Here is a 22550-nt window from a genome sequence, read left to right on the forward strand (position 1 = left end):
GCAAAGTCTTGGTCTGTGGTGCTGATACAGAACAAATATGGTGAGCTCATTCTCGCCCTCTGGAGAAATAACGATATGGAAGGGAGAAAAACTGGGGCAAGAAGACCGAGGGAAGATAGAAGGTCCATTGCAGGAAGTGTGGCCTTATTTTGGGGGTTCTCCTGATCTGGCAAGGACGAGCACAAAAGCCTCATATTTATTTCCCCATGGAAAAACCCAGCACACAACCAAAGTCCAGTTTAATGGGAAGATGGCAGATGCCCCTACTCCCGCCCCCGTGCTCCCCACGCCCAGCCGGGCTGGGGGTGCTTTGTTTGAAATACACAATTCCCATTGGCTTAATGGTTATGTTGGCTGTGTTTCTTTTTTTTCTTTTTTTTTTTGAGACGGGGGTCTCACTCTGTCACCCAGGCTAGAGTGCTGGAGTGTGTTGGCACAATCTCGGCTCACTGCAACCTTCGCCTCCCAGACTCGTGATCCTCCTACTTCAGCCTCCCAAATAGCTGTTTCTAAGAATACCACAATGGAATAATGCAATAGGGTCCGTACAGGGCAAAAGGCAGAAATTAGTTGCTTCCATCCAGAACATGTCTCTGGGTGTGTTTGCTAGGCTGAAGACCTTGGAGCAGAGGCCCTGCCCACTGTGTTCAAAGGGGCAAAGCAAAGCATAATGTTAGAACCCGCAAAGGCCTCAGTAGGAGCCCCATGTGTTTTTTATAAAAAGGCATAATGTGAGCATTGTTCTGTGCTCAATAGCACAACTGTTATAACAAACGCTTTTGGTATGAATATGACCATTTAAAATCCCCAACCAGTTGCACTTGATGACAATACGCATCAGAAAACAAGCCCAGGAGCAGAGATTTCTCACTTGGGGGTCAGTTGGATTTAAATGCACATAAACATGCCATTTAATGTGCCCAACTTCCAAAAATACACTGAATATTTGTGGAACAATGTTCTTGGCCCCAGCATTTGTAGCTACAAAGGCTGAAGCAGATTTTAACGTGTATATCTGAGAACCTAACTTTGATTCTATACACATGGGGTGGATGCACAAATTGAGGAGTTCTATGTGTCATACCACTCCAGCCCCTAACTTCCCACTACCAACCATGGCCCACCTTCAGATTACAACCACTGCTATGTCTCCAGGTCCTTAGTCCCAGCATGGAAGATCTTGAGGTCTCCCACCCCTCACCTTCAGCTCCCACCCTTGACTGCCTGCCTCAGGACTGGCTAACCCAGTGGGGTCTCTGAAAGAGAGGAGGATAAACAGTGTTGATAACATAACTGGAAGAAGACAGTGCTTTCTGGGTCTTGGCGCCGCGCCTCGTGGTCCTTCAGCTCCTTGGCGTCCTCCTCCTGCCGCTGCAGTAGCCGGAACATTCGTCCCGGATGTTCAAGTATACTGAATATTTGTCAGGGCATTTAGGCAGCAGAGCATCTGAGCCCATTTCAGTAGCTTGAGTCCTGAAAGGAGACAGGACTCCTACTTTCACTACTGAAGCTGGGATGTTGGCTAGAAACCAGCTACGGAATCCGGACTCAGCCAATCAGACCTAGGCCTTTGTGGCTGTGACACAGTCACTGGAACAGTTAGGAAATATTGGTGACAGTGGAGCTGAAAACCCAGTATTCCCCTGGTCCCTCCTGTTTTCAAGCCAGGTTCTTCAGGCTAACTAGACATTGGCAGGGTTGACTGATATTCCGCCAGCAAATCCCTATTCTGCTCTAGTCAGCCAGGGCTGGTGACTGTAAACAAGACCCCTCTCACTCCTCTCACAGCTGTGCTGAAGGTGACACACACACTTCTCTTAACAATTTTTATTGAAGAAAAAATAGGCTGTTTTGCACCTTAAGTGCTCCTCTATCTTCTCTCCTCCCTCCAACCAACCCCTGCCAGCCCCACACTCTCATCACAAAATGGGGGAACACTGCAGTTTTTAAGATCCATAAATTAATTACCAAATAAGCCGTAAGACCTGGGCGAGGCCACATGAGAACACTTTGGAGGAGTATCTTAGAGAGGCCTGGCCTGGGTCCTCCCCAATCCCTCAAGGGAAAAGCAGAGAATAAATCAGCATCACCTCACTTATGTGGGTGAGAGGTAGGGGCGGTGCTCCCCACCCTCTCCACCTATACCTAGGTAAGGAGAAGAGGGAAGGGCGGCTGAACTGGAGGACAGGTCCCCAGGGGCCGGGCTGGGCTGGGAGACGGGGGATGATGACCAAGGTCGTCCCTGATGGCGTCCAGTTGGTCCTGAAGGAGGCGGATGCGCTCGTCCAGGCTGCGCTGCTGGGCCAGGACGGCGGCCTTGCCGGCCAGCAGGGCGCAATAGGCGCGCAGCTCCTCCACCGGCAGAGCTCGCACCAGCACCTCCCGCACCGCCCGCTCGCGCCGCGCCACGTGGTCCTTCAGCTCCTTGGCGTCCTCCTCCTGCCGCTGCAGTAGCCGGAGGCGCTGCAGCAGGGAGGCCTGGAGCCGTAGGAAGAGGAGCCGTGAGCCAGGCGAGGGCGCCGCCGCTCCCGGAATGGTTCCAGCTGGAGACAGCAGGCCCCTCACTGTCCTACTCCCTTGCAACCTGAATCCCTTTTACCTGCTCATCAGGGTCGCTGGCTGAGGCCGCCCGGGCCAGGGCGCGGCGCACGCGCGCCAGGCGACTGCCCAGCAGCAGCAGGAGGCCAAGCACGCGCTCTAGGTCGGCCATGAACCGGCTGAACCGCTCCAGCTCCCGAGGGGCACAGGCCTGGCGCACTGCAGCCTCCAGAGCCGCTTGGCGCCTGGCCCACGCTTGGGCCTCCCCCTGCAGCCGCTCCTGCTCCGTGTGAAGGTCCTGAAGCATCTTTTGGAGGAGGGCGGCCAGCTCCACCTGCAGGGAAGGCTCAAGGCTGGGGCCAGGCTCACGACTTCTCTGTCCAGGCTCTGGGCTTCTACCCACCCCCAGCCTCCACCAGCCCCTCTCCACTCACTTTCTTGCCCTGGATGCTGTTGTTTGGTGCAAGGAGCCCCTGGCCACATGGCTGGTCAGGCACAGGGTGGGTGGCAGGGTTTTCAAGCCTTGTCTCCTCCTGAGGAGCTGGCAGGAGCTGGGTGAAGCTGAACTGATAGGACCTGGGAACAAAGCCAGAGCTCCCTGGGTTTCCTGTCCCCGACTTCAGGGGCTCAGGGTCCAGAATCCCTGGTACCCCTCACTCACCCTGGCTCAAAAGTACTGGCAGCCTCCTCTCCAGCCTCCCCACAGGCAGGCGGCATTGCAGCCCGGACCTCTGCTAAAGGAATCAGCCCATCCAGCAGGCCCAGGGGTGGCTCTGGGCTGGGCTGGGAAGCAAGAGGGTCAAGTAGAGAGGGATCTAATCTGGCCAGCTCCTGAACCAGTTCCCCGAGGCACTGACTGGGCCATGGGGGCCTGGAACCAGGCTGGCCAGTGCTCCTATCCAGGGCAGTTTTGTGAGGGGGACCTGGAGTATCATTGCCTGAAAGTCCCAAGGCATCAACTGGGAGAGGTTTGAGGAGGTCACTCTCTGCAGCTGTAGGGGGATTGGTGGTCAGTCCAGTGGGGTCAACAGTTGAGATGTTATCATTTGCAGTCCCAGTGGGGGTGTGGCTTGTGGGCCTGGAAATACCTACAGAACCATTCACCCCCTGCCAGCAGTCATCTGCCCCTGCAGTTCCTGGATACTCATGGAGCGGGTACTCTGGAGGGACTGCAGCCTGGCCAGTTCTTTGGCCTAAGCCAGTTCCATACTGCTGGTCAGAGGCATGGACACTGGAAGCAGAAAAGACACTGAATCAGAAAAAGCTCCAGCCACAAACAAATGGTGTCCTCCAAGGGCCATCTGTCCCTGCCCCCATCACCTGGACTCCCAGGCTCCAGCTAGGAGAGCATACCCCTCTAGCGTTTTGTAGATGTGTCAGGGGGGTGCCTCATGATGCTTGGAAGCCAGAGGGAATTACCTGGCTGGGGGCCCCTGGAAGGCATGGGGGTCTGGTGGTGATCTCATTCTGACCAGTGGGGCCTCTTCTAGGAACACTTCATCAGGAAGGGAGGGAAGCCGGGCATGCACAATGCAGGTCTCTGAGACCCTCTGCTCACCATCAGCAGGGCTGCTCTGGGGTACCTCTGCAGGATACACCACCGCAGCCTCCTTCTGAGGCAAGAACCTGGAGGCAGGGACCCCGCAGTTACCACAGTGAAAGGAAGGAAGCTCTCGGTGTTGCACCAGGGAGATAGTAGGGTGTTTGCAAAAGAACCAGAAGGCTCAGACTGAGGTTAGGTAGGAAGCCCTTTCGTTTTTTGGGCAAAAGCTATGCAAGCTGCCTCCCCCCAACTTGGTCCAGAGTGGTCTGTGTCTCTCACCTGGAAAATTTGGTCTGAAACAATGGTCTGGGGGTTTCTGCTCCTTGGGGAACAGCCTGGAAGGGTGAACAGTGGACTGAAATGTGGCTCAAGTTTTGTTTCCCAGATGGTTCCCCTACCATCCTGCATTTCCTTACTTCCATACCTGGACAATGGGTATGGTCCCTTCTGATCCTCCCCAGGAACCCAAAACTTCGCCCGAAGCGCTCCGACTCCGACTGGCGGGCCCGTAGGTATCACCAAGCTTCAAGGACCCGGAGTCTGGGTCTGTCGAGCCTTGGGGCTGCGTCTCTGGCAGCCATCCGACCTGGTGATCAAACTTAGCCAGCGCTGGATGCTGGAACTCCAAGGGCTCAGGTCCCGGGAGGCCAGAGCTGCAGCAGGCCTCACCCAGGCATTCCCCCGCCGGCCCACCACCCCGACCCACACTATCCAGCTTTCCTGGCTCCGAGAAGCACCACTTCCGCTGCTGGTTGGCTAGGGGACCCCGGCCGGCAGTTCCTGGCGCTGGAGCCCGGGACCGCGCCGGCTCCCCCTCCCCGTCCGGGTGGCTGAGCGAGGCCGAGCGCGGGTGAGTCGCCGGGGGTCGCGCTGGGACAGTGGGTCGCAGGCGGGCAGGCAGGCTCATGCGGAGCTCCTTGCGCTGGAACGACGTCGCCCGTAGCACTCGCCGCTGCGCGCCCTGCAGCCGCTGGCGGTAGGCAGCCCTCGAGGCCGGCGGGCTGGGCGGCTCGGCATCCCGCGTCGCGGCCTTCGCCTCCGCAGCCAGCGCGTACAGCAGCGGGGTGGCCTGCCTGTTCAGTGGCCCCAGGGTCCCCGGGACCTCTGGTGGCTGCGGCCCACTGTGGGCGGCGACCGCGGGCCGGGCCCGAGGGGATGTAGAAAGGGCAGCGTCCGGCGGGGCGGGGCCCAGGCCGCCACAAACCACGCGCACGTAGTCCCAGTCTAGGTAAGGAAGGAGATCTGTCCCCGGCGATGGCGTGCGCGGCTCGGGGCCGCTGGAGGCTGCGGAGAAAGAGCTGTAGGCCGAGTCCCCGCGCATGGACAGATGCCGCAGGTCCAGGCCGCTAGTGGACGAGGCCGGAGAGGCGCGGTTGCCCCCAGGACCCAGCGCCTCCATGGCTCCGCAGATGAGTGCTGAGGCTGGCTGGCTGCGTAGGTCCTGGGAAAACAGATGTGGTGCTGGGTGAGGAGCACTGGGTGAGGGCTGGGACAGCCTGCTGGCCCTGCCACCACGGACGGCCAGACACTTACACTTCCCCTCCCTGGTCACACCGTCACAAACGCTGGCGTCCCCCAGTTTTTGGCAGAGTCACCTTGGGATCAGAGGTGGCAGAAGAAGTAGGACCAGTCCCAGGGAGCACCTCTGAAGGTTGGGGGCCCAACTCAGGGGAAGGAATTGGGACCAGCTCATTCCCTGCCGGGCTCCCCTTGCCCACAAGCAGCCTTTACCCTGAGACCTCCTGGAATGCTGAGAAGGTACCCATGTTCCTTTCCTCCCCAACCCTGTTCCACCCAGGCTGCTTCCTGGCCGCTCTGTTGGCTTCTTTATGTGATCTTTCCCTGATAAACAATGGTCAAGAACACTCTTGAGACCTCAGGGGAGCTAAGAAAGAAGGGGTGGGGGAAGAGCCAGGGCAAGGGGCAGAGGCGGCTTCACAGCCTTCATCCCTCCCTCTGTGCCTGTTATGTTCCAGGTGCTTTATATAAATATTTATTTTGATCATCACAACTGCTGTCTGCATTTTACAGACGAGGACAATGAGGTTTTGAGGGGGGAAATGATTTGTCCAGGGCCACACAGCTGGGAAGTGGCAGAAACCTGCCTGGAATCCAGGCCTGCGTCCACGCTCACTGCAGCCAGAATCAATTTCCTAGAAGCAAGCCTCCTGAAAGGCAGTTTACCATCCCTCCTGCCCTGGCAATAGCCTGAATCCTCCAAGGAAGCCCACACTCCACTACGGGAAAGTCACCCCTACCTCCCCACACACTATTGGCAGATTCCAAAATAATTTGGTCCCTACTTCTCAGACTCTGCCTTTTGTTTATGAATGATGGGCCGACCCCCATCTCTGCCCTGCTTCTATTCTTGCTTCTCCTGTAGGACTCAGCTTAGAGGTCTCCTCACCTTTTGGGACCCCTGCAGTGTGCTAAGCTGCCCCCATCACCCCACACTGTCCCTGTTGGCTTGCTTCTGATTCCCTCCTCCCATTCCCACCGGAGCTTACTGAGGACAGGCCCTGCTCTTCTTCATTGCTGCACTCTCAGTGCCCAGCAGAGTCCCTGGCATATAGTCAATGTTAAACAAATATTTGGGCTGGGTGCGGTGGCTCACACTTGTAATCCCAGCACTTTGAGAGGCCGAGGTGAGTGGATCACTAGGTTAAGAGATCAAGACCATCCTGGCCAACATGGTGAAACCCCGTCTCTACTAAAAATACCAAAAATTAGCTGGGCGTGGTTGTGCATGCCTGTAGTCCCAGCTACTTGGGAGGCTGAGGCAGGAGAATTGCTTGAACCTGGGAGGCGGAGGTTGTAGTGAGCCAAGATCACACCACTGCACTCCAGCCTGGCAACAGAGTGAGACTCCGTCTCAATACAAAACAAAACAAAACCCCAAATATTTGCTGAATGTCAAGGGAAATAACAGATTTGCAGGGACTAGATATAGGGGTAGCCTTGGTGGAGAAAGAAGAGAGCTCCTTAGCTTCTGCACACCCTTCTTCCCTCCCTATTAGTCTTTTCTGGGGAAGAGGACAGAATGGGTGAAGCACTTGCCACCATAGACACTGGCCAGGTTCCTCATGCAATATGAGGTACAAACAGAGCAGGCAAGCACAGCTTGGGGCAGGTCTGACCAGAAATCGATCCCTTCTGGTCCTGGGATGGGGATCAAGGGTAAGAGTTGAGTGGGTGTGCCTGGGTCAGGGTAAGAGCAATTTTGAGGCTTGGGAAAGGGCAATGTTGAGGCTTGGGGCTCCCTATGAACTATGGAGACTTTGGGGGGCTGGCCTGCGTTCTCTGAGCTGCTTGGTAGGGAATGCAGAGTAGGGTGATTTGTGGCTAGGCTGAGGACCAAAAAGCAGGCTTATCTGAGCCTCCTAGACACTATTTGGAGCTCAGAGTCACCCTCCACCCACATCCCTGAGGCCCAGGATGTTACAGATTGCTGGTTAGGGCAAGTACAGGGGCTAGTAGTAGGAGGATATGGTGTTTCCTAAAAGGGAAAGGCAGTACCTACAACATTCCCAGGAGAGGATCTCAGCAGACCTAGGACCAGAACATCTTGATGTCACCCACCTGGGGGCATCTGTATATGCCTACTAAGCCCAGGAAGTTAGCCCTCACACTTAGGGTTGGGGACCTCTTTTGCAAAGTATTTCCACTCTAAACTTTAGGAGGACGAGAAACTACTCTGAGTAGCAGCTCCTGGGAGGACAGTCACCTCATCTAGGAAGCCCACCCGACTGCTCAGACATTATTAGCCCTTTCTCCTCCTACTCTTTCTGAGTTCAGCTTGGGAGCACTAGCTTATGCCACCCATCGTGCCCATTTTGGCTTCCTGCAGGTCTTGAAAAAAGAGGTCTTGAAAATCGATGAAAATCTATCTTATTTGTGAGTTACTGTGTTAAAGGATTCTGAATTCAGCAAATAAAAACAGCTTGAATGGGTGATAAAAATGTGTCTACACATCTGTTTCCTTATTGACTCCAACTTGCTGAAGATGCTTTTGCATCGGTGGTCCTATTAGGTTGATGTTCATGCAGGCTGCTCACAGTGTGTCCTTTGCAGAACCTATCATGCTGAGAGGGCCCAGCTGCTTTGGTGTGTTTTGGGGGGTGGGGGTGGGGGGCTTGGCACAAAACCACAAGGCATTTGCCTCTTGCAGTCCAGCCAGCCCCTGTGGCTGGGGGTAGCCCTATCTTAGGGGTCCCCACCTCAGTGGCAGTGGCACCATGGGCTGGGCTGCCAAGCCTGTGCCTGCTGTTGAAAGGGAGTCCAGGGAAGAAGCTCTGCAGGCATTTTGCCAAGCCTCTCCAGAGCAGAGGAGCAGCATGGACTCCCCGCTAGAAAGCCACCAGATTGGAGTCCTGGGAGGGGGAATTGGGGTGGGTATTTGATGTATACTTATCACCTGAATGAAGGAGTCAGAGAGGAAGAGGAGACAAAGATGAGTTTGGCCTTCAAAGCTAGGGTCTGGCAGGTGAAGGCACCATTCTGAAAGGAGGAGCTGGGGCTGGGGAATGGTCAAGGGGGGCAGTGCTCCTTCAGTCTGGGCTTAATGGTGTCTGTGACAAGTCTGGCAGCAGTTGGGATGTAGCTCTGGAGTTCAGCAGGGGAGGGTGGACCAGGCAAGACCCAGTTTTTTAGTTAGAGGTTACTGGGGAAATAGCTGAAGACAGTTTCTGGTGGATAAAATCACACCAAGGCAATGGGAACAGATCCAGGTAAGGCGACCGAGGAGGCACAGGAGAACGGACAGCCTTAAATACAACGAATGATCAGGATTTGGATCATACCTCCCTCAAGGCCACCTCACATCTGACTTCTCTATGGAGGGGCTGTCCAGGTCGCCCCTCCTGACGGGTCCTCCCCTCAGTACTGGGCTCACTGTGTAGGCGCTGTCTCCCTCTCAGACTGAGTTCCTGGGTCCTGGACCACGTCTCAAACCCCAGTACCCGCGGCTAGGTCTGGCTAGGCGGACGTTCTGGGAAGTTCACCGGCTCTCCCTGTTCCCAGTGTCCCCCTATTCTCCAGCCTGTTAGCGCTGACAGCGCACCCCACGCAGTATCCGCGCTCCGAGTGTGCGGCTGGTTTACAGGCTCATCGGTCGCTGCACCCCAGATGCAGAGTCTCCGGAGACCCGAGCTCCGTGCCATGCACAGGAAATGCAGGAAGCTGGCGACAAGCGGGGAGAGGCGGCCGCGGACGTGGACAGACCCTGTTACCTGGGGTTCAAGCTCTGGGAGCCTAGGCACGGCAGGGAGAGACGCGCAGGCCCTCGCGGCCGCAGGGGGCAGCAGAGACACGCGGAGCTGCGCGACAGCCGATGGCCGCAGCCCCGCGCAGTTCTCGGCCTTTCTCGTTGGGTTTACCGTTGGGGAAGGATCGCGCGCAGAGCACAGCGCGAGCCTGGGAGGGAAGGACTCGGCTTCTCCAGATGCTTGGCGACAAAGGGCAGGAGCGGAGGGTGGCGGAGGAAGACCGCGCTGCACGCTGGAGCCACATGCCGCGACCCCGCAGGCTTACGCGGCACCCCCGGCGGCGCCCCTGATCCACGCCGCCAGCGTCTCCGCCCCACAGCTCTGCAGCTGGGAGAGGCGCGCTGGGGTCCGACTCCACGCGAGCAACCGGACGCGCGCCGAGCCTGACACGTCCCGACCGAAGACGCCCGGGATGCCTCGCGACCACCGCCTTGCCACCCGCTCCTCAACTGGTCCGCCCGCAGCCCTGCTGGCCTCCCCAGGGAAGCGGGTCCCGCCGCCCACTCCCCGCTCCCCCGCCCCCGCCCCCGCCGCGTACCTGAGGCTCCAGCCGAGACGAGCTCCTGGGCACTCGCGGCCGCTCGGTGACATCAGAGCCCCGGGCTCCGACTCCGACCCCACCTCCAGGCTCCGGCTGCGGCTGGAGGGGAGGCGCCACGTCCGGCCGAGGGGGCGGGAGCCGCCGCCTCTCGGTAGCGTCCGCGGGCCGGCCCAGTTCCAGGCCTGAGAAGTGGACAGTGCGTTCCCGCGCGGGGTGGCCTCTTGCCCTAGGCCGGAGAAACCTGAGCGAGGGGTTGGGAGGGCGACTACCGCGACCGCCCACCGGCCTCCAGCGCATCCTCAGCGCCCGTGATGCTGAGGGGGCCGGGTCCCTGGGGGCCTGACACCTCCCTCGGTAGGGAGGTCCGGGGCGGGCCCTCAGTTGTCTGACTGCTACCCGCTTTCCTCTCCGAGCCCAGCCAAGAAAACAGAGCTGCCAGGGCCTCGTGCCTCCCACCTGCTGAGTAACTCGCCCCTTGATCAACTCTTCCCCCAGACCCCCATTTCCAAAACGCTTCCAGCTCTTTGACTCCCACCATGGACTCTTGTGTTCCTGTTCCTGTCCCATTTCTTTCCATTTCTCCCACTACCCCGCATGGTCGGGGCCCTCCAGCCTGCTACCAGGGTTGGGGGTGGGGGGCGGAGCACGGGGAAGGCCCTGTACTTGTGTGCACCTTAGCTGTCCTGAGTGGGTCCTTAGGGAGCTGGACATATGCATACCCACTAAGGCTGGACTCTGGCGCTCGAGGCCCTCACCTTCCAGGATCTCCATTTTCCAAAGAACTCTGCCTGCACCTGCCACTGAGCTCTCCTTGCTGTGTCCTCAGGCTCCCCCCTGCTCCTACTTTCCAAACTCTGTCCTATGAATACCACTCTGCCAAGAAATGCTCCGTTCTTAGAGGGGCTGGGGGCCCTTTGCTGAGCCTCTCCGGCTCTCAGGTCTCTGCCTTCGTCCTCCACTGCCCTCCCCCTTCCACAGGATCAGCAGGGCTGGGCTCAGAGGCTGTGTCCTCCCATGGTAGTATCCTTGGCAAATAAAGGTTTATTGGTGTTAATAACCAGGACTCTGAACTCTGGCCAAGAGTCAAGGTTGCCACTTCCTAGGGACACTGGGAGCCTGAGGAACTCTTGGGTCTTCTGGGGGTTGGAGGCAGGAGACACCTGAGCCCGACTTCTGAGAGTGGTGCCCTCTGGGCCCTGCTCCTTCTTCAACACCATTGGGACTCAGGCATCAGCTTCAGCTGGAGCTCTAGGCTTTAAGACAGTGCCTCAGAACCTTTTGGCTTTGAAAGACTTTTGTTGTGTGTTTTGTTTTTTTGAGACAGAGTCTCCCTCTGTCGCCCAGGCTGGAGTGCAGTGGCCCAATCTCAGCTCACTGAAACCTCCACCTCCCGGGGTCAAGCAATTTTCCCTGCCTCAGCCTACATACTTATATTTCTTGAAAACTATGGGGACACAGTGTCCAGAACAATACTATTAACCCACTCCACCCACCTACCCCTCACCTCTTGCACAGACTATAGCAACTCTCTGCTGGGGACCGTGGGGACACAGTCCAGAGCGATTCTTATTAGCCCACTCCACCCACCTACCCCTCACCTCTTGCACACACTAAGCAACTCTCCACCTAAGTCCCCAGAAAACTGAAATCCTGCTTACCCATGTCTCTCTTAGCCTCTTCTGTTCTGAGAAAGAGAAAAGTAGTCCCTAATATCTGAAAGCCCCAGCTGGACCTTGGTGTTGCCAGAATTTGACCTGACATTCACAGCAAGGCCTTAGTGTCGTCCCATTGGACATAAGCCATTTCACAGGACATCAACATGAGATAGGGCCATTCTTTAACTATGGTGGATCAAGACAAAAACAACAGCACTCTAATCATATCTAACACAGAAAAAGCATGAACATTGTCCAAGTCACAAAAATGACCTAATGTGAGTGCCTGCTGTCCTAGTTAATGTGAGTACCTGCTGTTTCTTTACCAATTGCAGCTTTAGCCTCACTCTAATCGTTCCTCTTTCTAGATAAGATTTATTAATATACCCAATCACAGAATTACTCTTGCTTCCTGACAGCATCCAGCACAAAGGAAAGTTCTGCTTCTTTAACCCTCTTGAAAACCACTAACACAAACCCAGATCCTATAAGTCCTTTCTAATGCTCTCTTCCTGAGATGGTCACATGGTTTCCCATGCTATGCATCCTCCCTCACTTCAAACAAGCAGTGAACCCAACTTGTTCAACTACAGGTGTGCTTGTGGTGGTCTTTGGCTGGAGGGCACTGACACTTCCTATCTCATTATTACAAAAGCACAGAGACTCTTGGAGAGGAGAAGGGGGAAGAAACTGCCACAAAGCTGGAGTCTCCCTTAGTGATAGTGGTTGGGGGGCTAGTGTGCATGGAGAAGGTGGAAACATGCACATCTTTTTCCAATACATAAAGAAAGATGTCTGCACCCTTCAGTATCTCAATACTTTCTCAGGCCTGGGAGAGTTCTTTTGAAGAGACCCTTAGATGGCTGTGTTTAGCTGGGATTAGAGCCACAGACCTTGCTGTTCCTGGCCCGGCCCTATATCAAGTAGCTGATAGGTGAGGAGGTGGTAGGCCTCCACTCCACAGTTTGGCACTTGTAATCTGAACTGATGACACCAAAGCAACTGCCCACCTCACAAGTCCCTTGCTTTGATGCCCACTCTCTTTGTTGGATATGGTTAATGTGATGTGATGATGAGTAGAATACTAAAGACCACTTCTTTAGTGCTAAGCACTGTGCTAAGTGCTCTATGTATCTTTTTAACCCTCTTACTCCTGAGAAGTAGGTATCAGTATAACCCCACTTTACAAGTGAGAAAGCTGGGACTTAGAGACATTACTTTGTCAAGGTCAGGTAGCTAATAAGCAGTAGAGGCAAAACTTAACCCCCTAATGTCGGGTTCCAAAGGCCATGCTGTCACGTGAACATGACCAGTGTAAAGAACTGTATGTTGTGGATGCCAATGCAGCCTTCCTAGGAGAGCAGGATCTGGACTTCAGATTGAGCAGAACTAGGAAGTGAGCAGGAAAGATGAGATGGTAGCAGCAGCGAGACTCCAATCAGGACTTCCCCATCTCTGTGTGTCCCCAACAGTCCAACACATATGAGGGCTTAGTTTCATGTATGATTTCCAGGGGTTTATTGTAAATTACTTATAGAAACATTTCTTTCTGTTTGTACCTTTTTTTTTTTTTTTTTTTTAATAGAGATGGAGCTGGGTGTAATGGCTCACACCTGTAATCCCAGCACTTTGGGAAGCTGAGGTGGGAAGATCACTTGAGGCCAGGAATTCAGGACCAGACTGGGCAACACAGTGAGACACAGTCTCTACCAAAACAAAAATTTTTTTTTTTTTTTTTTAAGTAAGAGTCTCACTCTGTCACCCAGGCTGGAGTGCAATAACACGATCTCAGCTCACTGCAACTTCCGCTTCCTGGGATCAAGTGATTCTCATGTCTCAGCCTTCCAAGTAGCTGGAATTACAGGGGTGTGTTGCCACACCTGGCTAATTTTTGTATTTTTAGTAGAGATGGGGTTTCACTGTGTTGCCTGACCAGGCTGGTCTGAACCCCTGACCTCAGGTGATCCACCCTCCTCGGCTTCCCAAAGTGCTGGGATTACAGGCATGAGCCACCATGCCCGAACTTCACCTTTATTTTTTTCATTTGAAAGTATATCTTAGAGTTTATTCAAAGTCAGTTCATAGGTGTTTTTTTTTTTTTTTTTTTTTTAAGACAGGCACACAGCTATCTACTGCATGGGCACAAATAAATTGGGTTAAATAACCCTATTCTTGGACATTTAGGTTAATCCAGCCTTTTGCTATTACTATTTTAGTAATGAATACCCTTGTTCATTTATTTTTGTTCACATTTGTAAGTCCACTTACAGGATACATTTCTAAAAGATGAATTGGTGGGTTAAAGTGTAATTAGTAGATTGTACTTTACAAAGATAATCACGAAAAAATTTTCCACCTCCCAAGCTTTTCTACAATGTGACTTTGCCACTACTCTACCCAGAAGAGGTGAGGTCTATTTCTCCATCCTCTTGGATGTGAGCTTAGGGGTGACAATAACTGCTTTGACCAATAGAATGTATGACCAACAGAAGGTATGCTGGGCTAGTTCTGGACATAGCCTTTAACTGGCCTGGTAGCTTCCACTTCCTGCCTCTTGGTAGTGCAACTACTCTGAGACCATTAAGCTATGAGAAATACAAGCCATATGGAGAAGCCAAGAGTATGAGATAGCACGTGGAGAGGGGAAAGAGAGGCCAAGGAGCACTTAGGCATCGGACAGGCAAGTAACCAAGCCATCTTAGAAGTAAATCCTGCAGTGTCAGCCACTCCCACTGACACCATACTGATCAGAGAAGAATTCCTCAGCCTAGCTTTTCCTGAATTTCTGACCCTCAAAACCATGAGCACAATAATTATAAAAGTGCAAACTACTAAGTTTGGGGGTAGTTTGTTACATGGTAATAGACAACTGTAACAGGGTACATGAATTTTCTATTTTGATTGATATTGTCAAATCACTTAAAAAGGCTATACCAAATTACATTCCCATAAAAAATGTATGCAAGTGCACTGAGATGGTTTAGATCTATGTCCCCACCCAAATCTCATGTTCGGTTGTAATCCTCAATATTGAAGGTGGGTCCTAGTGGGAGGCAATTGGATCATGGGGGCAGTTTCATTATAAATGGTTTAGCACTATCCCTGTTGGTCATGATAGTGAGTGAGATCTGGTCATTTAAAAGTGTGTGGCACCCACCCCTCCCCTCTCTTGCTTCTGCTCTGGCCATGTAAAAGGTACCTGCTTCCCCTTTGCCTTCCACCATGATTGTAAGTTTCCTGAGGCCTCCTCAGAAGTGGAAACCTGTGTTTTCTGTACAGCCTGCAGAACCATGAGCCAATTAAACCTCTTTTCTTTATTAATTACCCAGTATCAGGTATTTATTTCCAGCAGTGTGAGATCGCACTAATACACTCACTAACACAGTTCATTATCAAACTCTTTTTTTAGACAGGGTCTTGCTGTATTGCTCAGGCTGGATTTGAACTCCCAGGCTGAAGTGACTCTCCTGCCTCCGCCTCCCCAGTAGCTGGGACTACAGGTGCACACCACTGTGCCTGGCCTTTTTAGCTTTTAAAGAGCAATGGACCATCCTGGCAGCCTTAGTCCAGGTCAGAGTGTGTAAGTGTTCCCAGTGCCACCAAGACTTGGGGTGATCCCCTTTGCCCACCAGTCTTGGTGGGACCAACCTCTGCCCTCTGGGGACTCAAGTTTCCCTTCTGCAGAATGAGTGTTGTGGCCAGCAGCTCCTGGGCCTGTCCCCTGCAAGCAGCCCACTGCTGCAGGCACATGCCACCACGCCTAGTGCATTATCCAACTTTTGGATCTCTGAAATCTGAAAGGTAAAAATATCTGTCTTAATTTATACTGCATATATTGTAAATGAGACTACACACCATTTTGTGTATTTTAAAGCCATTTGTATGTGATCTCGGATCTACCAATTTTCTTTGCTCATTTTTCTATTAGATTATTTGTCTTAATGATTTGTAAAACTTCTTTAGGGCTGGGCACAGTGGCTCATGCCTGTAATCCTAGTAGCATTTTGGGAGGCCAAGGTGGGCAGATTGCTTGAGCCCAGGAGTTGGAGACCAGCCTGTCTCTACAAAAGATATAAAAATTAGTTGGGCATGGTGGCACATGCATGTAGTTCTAGCTACTCCAGGGAGCTGAGGCAGAGGATCCCCTGAGCCCAGGAGGTTGAGGCTGCAGTTAGACATAATTGTGCCACTGCATTCCAGCCTGAGTGACAGAGTGAGACCCTGTCTCAAAAAAAAAAAAAAAAATTGACCTCCTTATATATTAAGGCGATTAACAGTTTTTTCGTATGTGTGGCAAATATTCTTCCAAGTTTGTGTCTTTTGATTTTGTGTGTGATAACAGTGGATCTGTACAGATGTATCTTTTTTTTTTTGAGATGGAGTCTGGCTCTGTTGCCCAGGCTGGAGTGCAGTGGCGCCATCTTGGCTCACTGCAAGCTCCGCCTCCCAGGTTCACACCATTCTCCTGCCTCAGCCTCCCGAGTAGCTGGGACTACAGGCACCTGCCACCACACCTGGCTTATTTTTTGTGTTTTTAGTAGAGATGGGGTTTCACCGTGTTAGCCAGGATAGTTTCAATCTCCTGACTTCATGATCTGCCCACCTCGGCCTCCCAAAGTGCTGGGATTATAGGTGTGAGCCACTACACCCGGCCCAAATGTATCTTTCTTTTAGGCAGCAGCTACATAGCTGTCTCAGTAATTCAGAGACGGTAATGTACTGGTTAAAGTACATTAGAGGTCAGAAATCTTTCAACAAAATCATGTTTATTTTTAGAAATTCAACAAAACATGAATTATTGCTTATACACAAATGTCTACCTTAACTATAAATGTTCTTCTGGGGCAAGTTTGTTTGCTTTTTAATTATGCACTGAATTCACCACAGTTGTCTAAAGATAGGGCTTTATAGGAAAGTAGAAAGTGCACAAGAAGAAAGTGCAGGGAGAATGAAGCTTGCCTTCCCCGGTGGGACTCCTGACCGGCAGGGCCTCTTGATGAGGGTGGGTGAGGGCTGACTGTTCCAGGGATTGAACCAGATTCCCTTTCAGATCAGCAGTTCCTGGAAAGGAGTGCTGGGCTGTCACTTTCCCATTAAGTACACACATATCACCTTTTCCCTGCAGACATTGGGTGATACCCAGCCTTTGTTTGCTTTGGTCAGAATAACTTAACTTTTCTCCTCCAGCCTGGCCCCCAGCCCCAGGCCTGAAACCATTCCATCCTCGTGGCCTTCCTTCATTCAGATATTACTCACACATCCTTGGACAAAAGAGGATTCATGAAAAAGATGGATACAGGCTGCTTCTTCTCTGCCAACTTCAGTGGGACCCTGGACAGATAAGTGTGGGCAAATAAGCTTTTCCACTTTACTCTTCTAGTCCCCTAAGATTCATTTTGGTTTTCAAGAAAAGAAACTATCTCAGGCTCTGAACTCGACCCCAAAAGCATTGCTCAGAGAAGGCAACAGCCTCCTCAGGCCCAGGAATGGCCAGACTGTCTCTCTTGTGTCCAGATCATAAAATGGGATGAGATGGTCTCTAAAAAGCCCCTCTCCTAAAACTGTGATTCTGTTTGCACTAAGCCTCCCAGATTTCTGCTTGCTGAGGAGTCACCCAGAATATTCAATGGGAAAAATCCAATTGGCAAGCTCTGGGCCCCAGGCTGCACACAGAAGCTGCGTGATGGACTCAGTACGGAATTAGGTCACAGCATGCTATGTGCATGTGGATGAATTTTGGCTGGTGGCTCAGGAGACTGAGAATTCATGCCCTAAACACTCACCTAGAAAACATTCCTGATTTCAACTGGGCGTATCTGGTCAGTTACTCACACAGAGGACACTTTGTTCTAAAACCCTGGGGTTATGCCCAGCATTCATCACAGTCTGGGCACTGTGTTTATGGTCACATTTACCCCTGGCAGGGTCCTTAGGTCCTAGTTAGCAGCTTTTTCTACTTCAAGGGAAGCAGCAAGAAAAGTTAAAAAAACAAAACAAAAAACAACATAGCAAGTTACTTTTGACTTTCCTAGCAAATCACCTAGCAAGATCAAATGGGAACGTGTCTGTTAACTGGATGACACCAAATGAATTATGGGGCAAAGGGCAACTGACAGCAACTGCCTGGGAGTGGCAGAGATGGATTTATAGACAGGCTCATTGCCCACCCTTGATTTCTCAAAATGAAACAGGGAGAGAAAGGTGTTCTTCAATTTGGTATATCCCAGATATAGAAAACCAGTGAAGTAGGAAAGAGTGTGAGTTCCAAAGTATGGTGACTTCAGTTTGAATACCAGTAGCTGTATGAACCTGGAGATGTTCCCACCTTCCTGAACCTCCATTTCCTCATGTGTGAAAAGGGATACTACATACCTGCCAGATAAAGATTAAAGGAGATTTGATCACATAGAGTAGTGCCAGGCTCACTGTAGGCCACCAATAAGTGGTGTTAGTTATCATTATTACTCACTTGGGTTTCTCCTGAGAAACACAATCTCAACTAAACCCTAGGCCCGATTTTCTCTCTAAGGACTGGTTTATCCACCTGGCATCTCCCATAGGTGTTGCTCATGCTGCTGGTAGCTTCTCTCCTAAGCTTTACTCACCATTCTGGCAAACAGGGCCGTAGTGAACACTTTCTTCATATTGTGTAAGTCTTGGGGAGACAGAACTCGCCTTCCTGCTTGGAAAGCCAGCCCAGTCATCGTACAGGCCTGAGACCTGGACTTAATCAATTTGATGCCTCTTCCAGAGGCTGGGACTCTTATATGAATAAAAGAGAGACACCGGGACAGGTAAGAAATGATCGCGAGTCAGGGGGCGCAAGGACAGTAGCAATCCCGGCCTGTCCCCTGCTCTTGCTGCACAGCCTTCTTTAGTTCTTGTTTATTTTCACAGCCTGGTTCTCCAGCCTTCTAGTCAATTCTGTGAACCACTAGGTCTCCTCCCAATACATTCCTTTTTTGAATGAGTCAGGCAGAGCTGCTTGCTATTGTTTGAAACGAAGAAGTTTCTAATGTGGAGCCAAGACACCTTTTTCACACTGCCAGGCAAGAGGAAAATTCAGCCAGATTTGGGTGTTGAGAGCTGCCCTTTCCCTGGGAAAAGCAACTACTAGCAAAGAGGGCAAGAGAGATTTCCATAGTTGCCCCAGGGTTCAGGGGAGGCAGTCTCTCTGCCCTTTGATGTTGCTGGAAATCCTCTAACAACGCTTATGCAATCTCAAAGCTAGCAACTCAGGAAACAGGATAAAGCAGTGCAAGAGAAATACAAGGCAGGCAAGTTCCTGGTTCAAAGTCATAAACATTTGCCATAAAAATGAGAACAAGATTTCCCTCGATAAACAAAACAAAGGCAAGAAAATGTGGAGATTGGTTGCTTTTTCCTCTTCCTGTACTTAGGAGGGTTGACCTTGATTCTACCCTTTCTTTGCTCAACAGCATAGGCAAAAAGACTAAGCTGAAGTCAGGCCAGGGAGGAGACACAGGCTTCCATCCCATTGTTGCCCCAACAGGGGACTGGGTGTGTCCTGAAGTTTCCTTTTTTCTTCCTTTCCCTACTAGCAAATGTCCCTTATAAGGACCCATAATGATGCTGAGTTACATGACCCCTGAGCCAAGTATCATCACCTCATCAGTGAAGCCTTCTTTGATATCCCCAGGTAGAGTTCATTGTTCCCGGCCCTACATAATACTACATTGTAGAGTATGTGGTCATTTAGTTGTCTGTCTCCCTCAGTAGACCTATAGTGAGTGCTTTGAAGGAAAGGACTATGCCTGGCAGTACCAGGCTCAGAAGTAATCTCAGAGTCTGTTGAATAAATGCATGTGGGAGACCTGACTTCATGTGAACAGCTGTGTTATTCCTCTATTCTGTGAGTTCACAGTTGATAGCAACATGCCAAGAATGGCCTTGGCCTCCAGGCCCCATATGTGTGTTGGTGCGAGGTATGGGAGTGGGAGAGTCCATGCAAAGAGCATTTAAGGCACCAAATGGCCCTCCTAGGGAAGTGATTAAATTGAATAAAAGGACTTATTTAATTAGCAAGCAATTATTGAGTGTTCTTGTACCAATTGGCCCATACTTAAGGTGAGAGGCAGTGAACACATGTCCTAGGTGCCAGAAAGGAAATCAGCAGTACTCCTTCCACCTAGAGCCATTGCTGACAACCCCTCTCTGCCCTGGCATCAGTCAGGCCCTGATGGCTCTGTCCTTGGGCAGACTCATTGTCAGCCCTCACTTGGGGAACTAACTTTTTTGTTTAACTTTTTTGAGGTTTTCTGGCAAAAACCAGAAAGCCTACCAGACAAATTCTAAGAGCTGTAACACTGGGAACTAACTTTTTTTTTTTTTTTTTTTTTTGAGACGGAGTCTCACCCTGTTGCCCAGGCTGGAGTGCAGTGGTGCGATCTCGGCTCACTGCCACCTCTGCCTCCTGGATTCAAGTGATTCTCCTGCCTCAGCCTTCCAAGTAGCTGGGATTACAGGCATGAGTCACCATGCCCGGCTAATTTTTTGTACTTTTGATAGAGACAGGGTTTCACCATGTTGGTCCCGAACTCCTGACCTCAAGTGATTCACCCTCCTTGAACCAACTTTTAAAGAAACATTAGTCCCTGGGCCAGTCATTTCCTTCAGGTCGCCACACTTCCTATATCACTCTCTCCTCTTAGTGGTTTTGACAAAAAGATGTGACTTGTCATACCCTAAGAGGCTGCTTTCTTTTCAGAGCAGATTGCTTTGGTCACTCACTTGAGCACAGCAATGAGAGGTCTAGGGAGGTGCTGCCATGAATGGAAGCAAGAACTTTCAAGAGAGTTCATTTGGATCCCGTTTTTTTTTTTTTTTTTTTTTTTTGAGGCAGAGTTTCACTCTTGTCGCCCAGGTTGGAGTGCAGTAGTGCGATCCCAGCTCACTGCAACCTCTGCTTCCTGGGTTCAAGTGATTCTCTCACCTCAGCTTCCTGAGTAGCAGAGATTACAGGCATGCACCACCACGCCAGGCTAATTTTAGTATTTTTAGTGGAGACGGATTTTCACCATGTTGGCCAGGTTGGTCTTGAACTACTGACCTCAGGTGATCCACCCACCTCAGCCTCCCAAAGTGCTGGGATTACAGGCATGACCCACCGTGCCTGGCCTGGATCCTCTTTCTTGGTTCTTAGGATTAGATTAATAACCTTTATTAGTGATGGTGGTAGGTCCTGGGTCCTGGTTTACAGTTATTCTGTGAACAAGGGTTCTTTTCAAAAAATGCCTGAAAAGGATTAAAAATAGACTGGGCAGAGTGGCTCATGCCTGTAATCCCAGAACTTTGGGAAGCCAAGGCAGGCAGATCATCTGAGGTCGGGAGTTTGAGACCAGCCTGACCAACATGGAAAAACCTCGTCTCTACTAAAAATACAAAATTAGCCAGGTGTGGTGGCACATGCCTGTAATCCCAGCTAGCTGGGAGGCTGAGGCAGAAGAATCACTTGAACCCGGGAGGTAGAGGTTATGGTGAGTCAAGATCTTGCCATTGTACTCCATTCTGGGCAACAAGAGGGAAACTCCATGTCAATAATGATAATAATAATAATGATGATGCCAAACTGCAACTCTCCGGTCTTCCTGAAATAGTGAATGCTTTCCCCAAATTAGATTTACCTTAGTATGCTTAACAGCTTACAATGCAACAAATAAAAAGACAAACAATTCGATTTTAAAAACTAGACTACGAATTTGAACAGGGAGAATTTGAATTTCCCGCAAGAAGATCTACAAATAGCCAATAAGCAGTAAAAAGGTGCTCAACCTCAAATTCAACTCAAAAGCACAATTAGGTACCACTTCATACCCACTAGAATGGCTATAAGAAAAAAAGTCAGATAGTAAGTATTAAGGAGGATATGAAGGAACCCTCACGCACTGCTGCTGGGAATGTAAAATGATACAACTGACTTGGAAAACTGCTTCTCAGTTCACCAAATGATTAAACAGTAAGTTACCATATGACCCAGCAATTCCACTCTTGGGTCTATACCCAAGAGAAATGAAAACATAAGTTCATGTCAAAACCTGTATGTATGTTTATATCAGCATTATTCATAATAGCCAAAAAGTGGAAACAACCTAAATGGCCACCAACAGATTAATGAATAAACAAAATCTGTTATATCCATACAATGGAATATTATTCAGCCATAAAAAGAAATGAAGTGCTGACATGTACTGCAACATGTGGACCTCGAGAACATTATGCTAAGTGAAAGAAACCAGACAAAAACCCCACGTATTATTCCATGTATATGAAATGTCCAGAATGGGCAAATCCACAGAGAAAGAAGGGATGAGAAGTGACTATTAAATAGTACGAGGCCTCTTTGGGTGATGACAGAAATGTTCATCTCTAGACCCCATCTCTAGATAGTGAGATAATTATAAAATCTTATGACTAGGCTGGTGGCTCAAGCCTGAAATCCCAGCACTTTGGGAGGCTGAGGCATGAAGACTGCTTGAGCACAGGGGTTTGAGACCAGCCTGGCAACATAATGAGATGCTGTCTCTATTTAAAAAAAAAATTTTTTTGGCCGGGAGCGGTGGCTCACGCCTGTAATCCCAGCGCTTTGGGAGGCTGAGGCGGGCGGATCACGATGAGATCGAGACCATCCTGGCTAACTCGGTGAAACCCCATCTCTAGTGAAAATACAAAAAATTAGCCGGGCGTGGTGGCGGGCGCCTGCAGTCCGAGCTACTCGGGAGGCTGAGACAGGAGAATGATGTGAACCCGGGAGGCGGAGCTTGCAGTGAGCCGAGATCGCGCCACTGCATTCCAGCCTGGACGACAGAGCGAGACTCCGTCTCAGAAAAAAAAAAAATTTAAATCTTGTGACTATACTAAAGATAACTGAATTTATATATACATATATTTTTTGTTTGTTTGTTTGAGACAGAGTCTCGCCCTGTTGCCCAGGCTGGAGTGCAGTGGCACGTTCTCGGCTTACTGCAACCTCTGCCTCCCGAGTTCAAGCG

General features: G+C 51.1%; 1 protein-coding gene and 1 non-coding gene across 2 annotated transcripts; both read right to left on the reverse strand.

The window, feature by feature from the left end:
* Positions 1-1812: 1812 nt before the first annotated feature.
* On the reverse strand, positions 1813-10519 carry SHROOM1 (shroom family member 1). Its single transcript, XM_025388174.1, has 8 exons — positions 9884-10519; positions 4506-5522; positions 4361-4416; positions 3958-4164; positions 3200-3769; positions 2973-3114; positions 2600-2872; positions 1813-2478 (listed from the first exon to the last, which is right to left on the reverse strand). The coding sequence occupies exons 1-8, from the start codon at positions 10451-10453 to the stop codon at positions 2146-2148; spliced, it is 3168 nt and encodes a 1055-aa protein (XP_025243959.1). The 5' UTR covers positions 10454-10519; the 3' UTR covers positions 1813-2145.
* A 9292-nt stretch (positions 10520-19811) lies between these two features.
* LOC112627235 lies at positions 19812-19871 on the reverse strand. The gene has a single exon (XR_003120086.1). It is a non-coding gene; the product is annotated as a U7 small nuclear RNA (small nuclear RNA).
* Between the last annotated feature and the right edge of the window lie 2679 nt (positions 19872-22550).

Source organism: Theropithecus gelada, chromosome 6 (genome assembly GCF_003255815.1).
Source record: "Theropithecus gelada isolate Dixy chromosome 6, Tgel_1.0, whole genome shotgun sequence".
Lineage (NCBI taxonomy): Eukaryota > Metazoa > Chordata > Mammalia > Primates > Cercopithecidae > Theropithecus > Theropithecus gelada.

What these genes read in the sequence shown, in the direction of transcription:
- SHROOM1 (XM_025388174.1), bottom strand. Translation starts at nt 10,453, where the DNA reads ATGGGACAGGAACAGGAACACAAGAGTCCATGGTGGGAGTCAAAGAGC. An exon ending in GCCAGTACTTTTGAGCCAGG is followed by an intron (nt 3,115 to 3,199) that starts GTGAGTGAGGGG and finishes CTTTGTTCCCAG; the next exon opens with GTCCTATCAGTTCAGCTTCA. An exon ending in CCAGCGACCCTGATGAGCAG is followed by an intron (nt 2,479 to 2,599) that starts GTAAAAGGGATT and finishes CTACGGCTCCAG; the next exon opens with GCCTCCCTGCTGCAGCGCCT.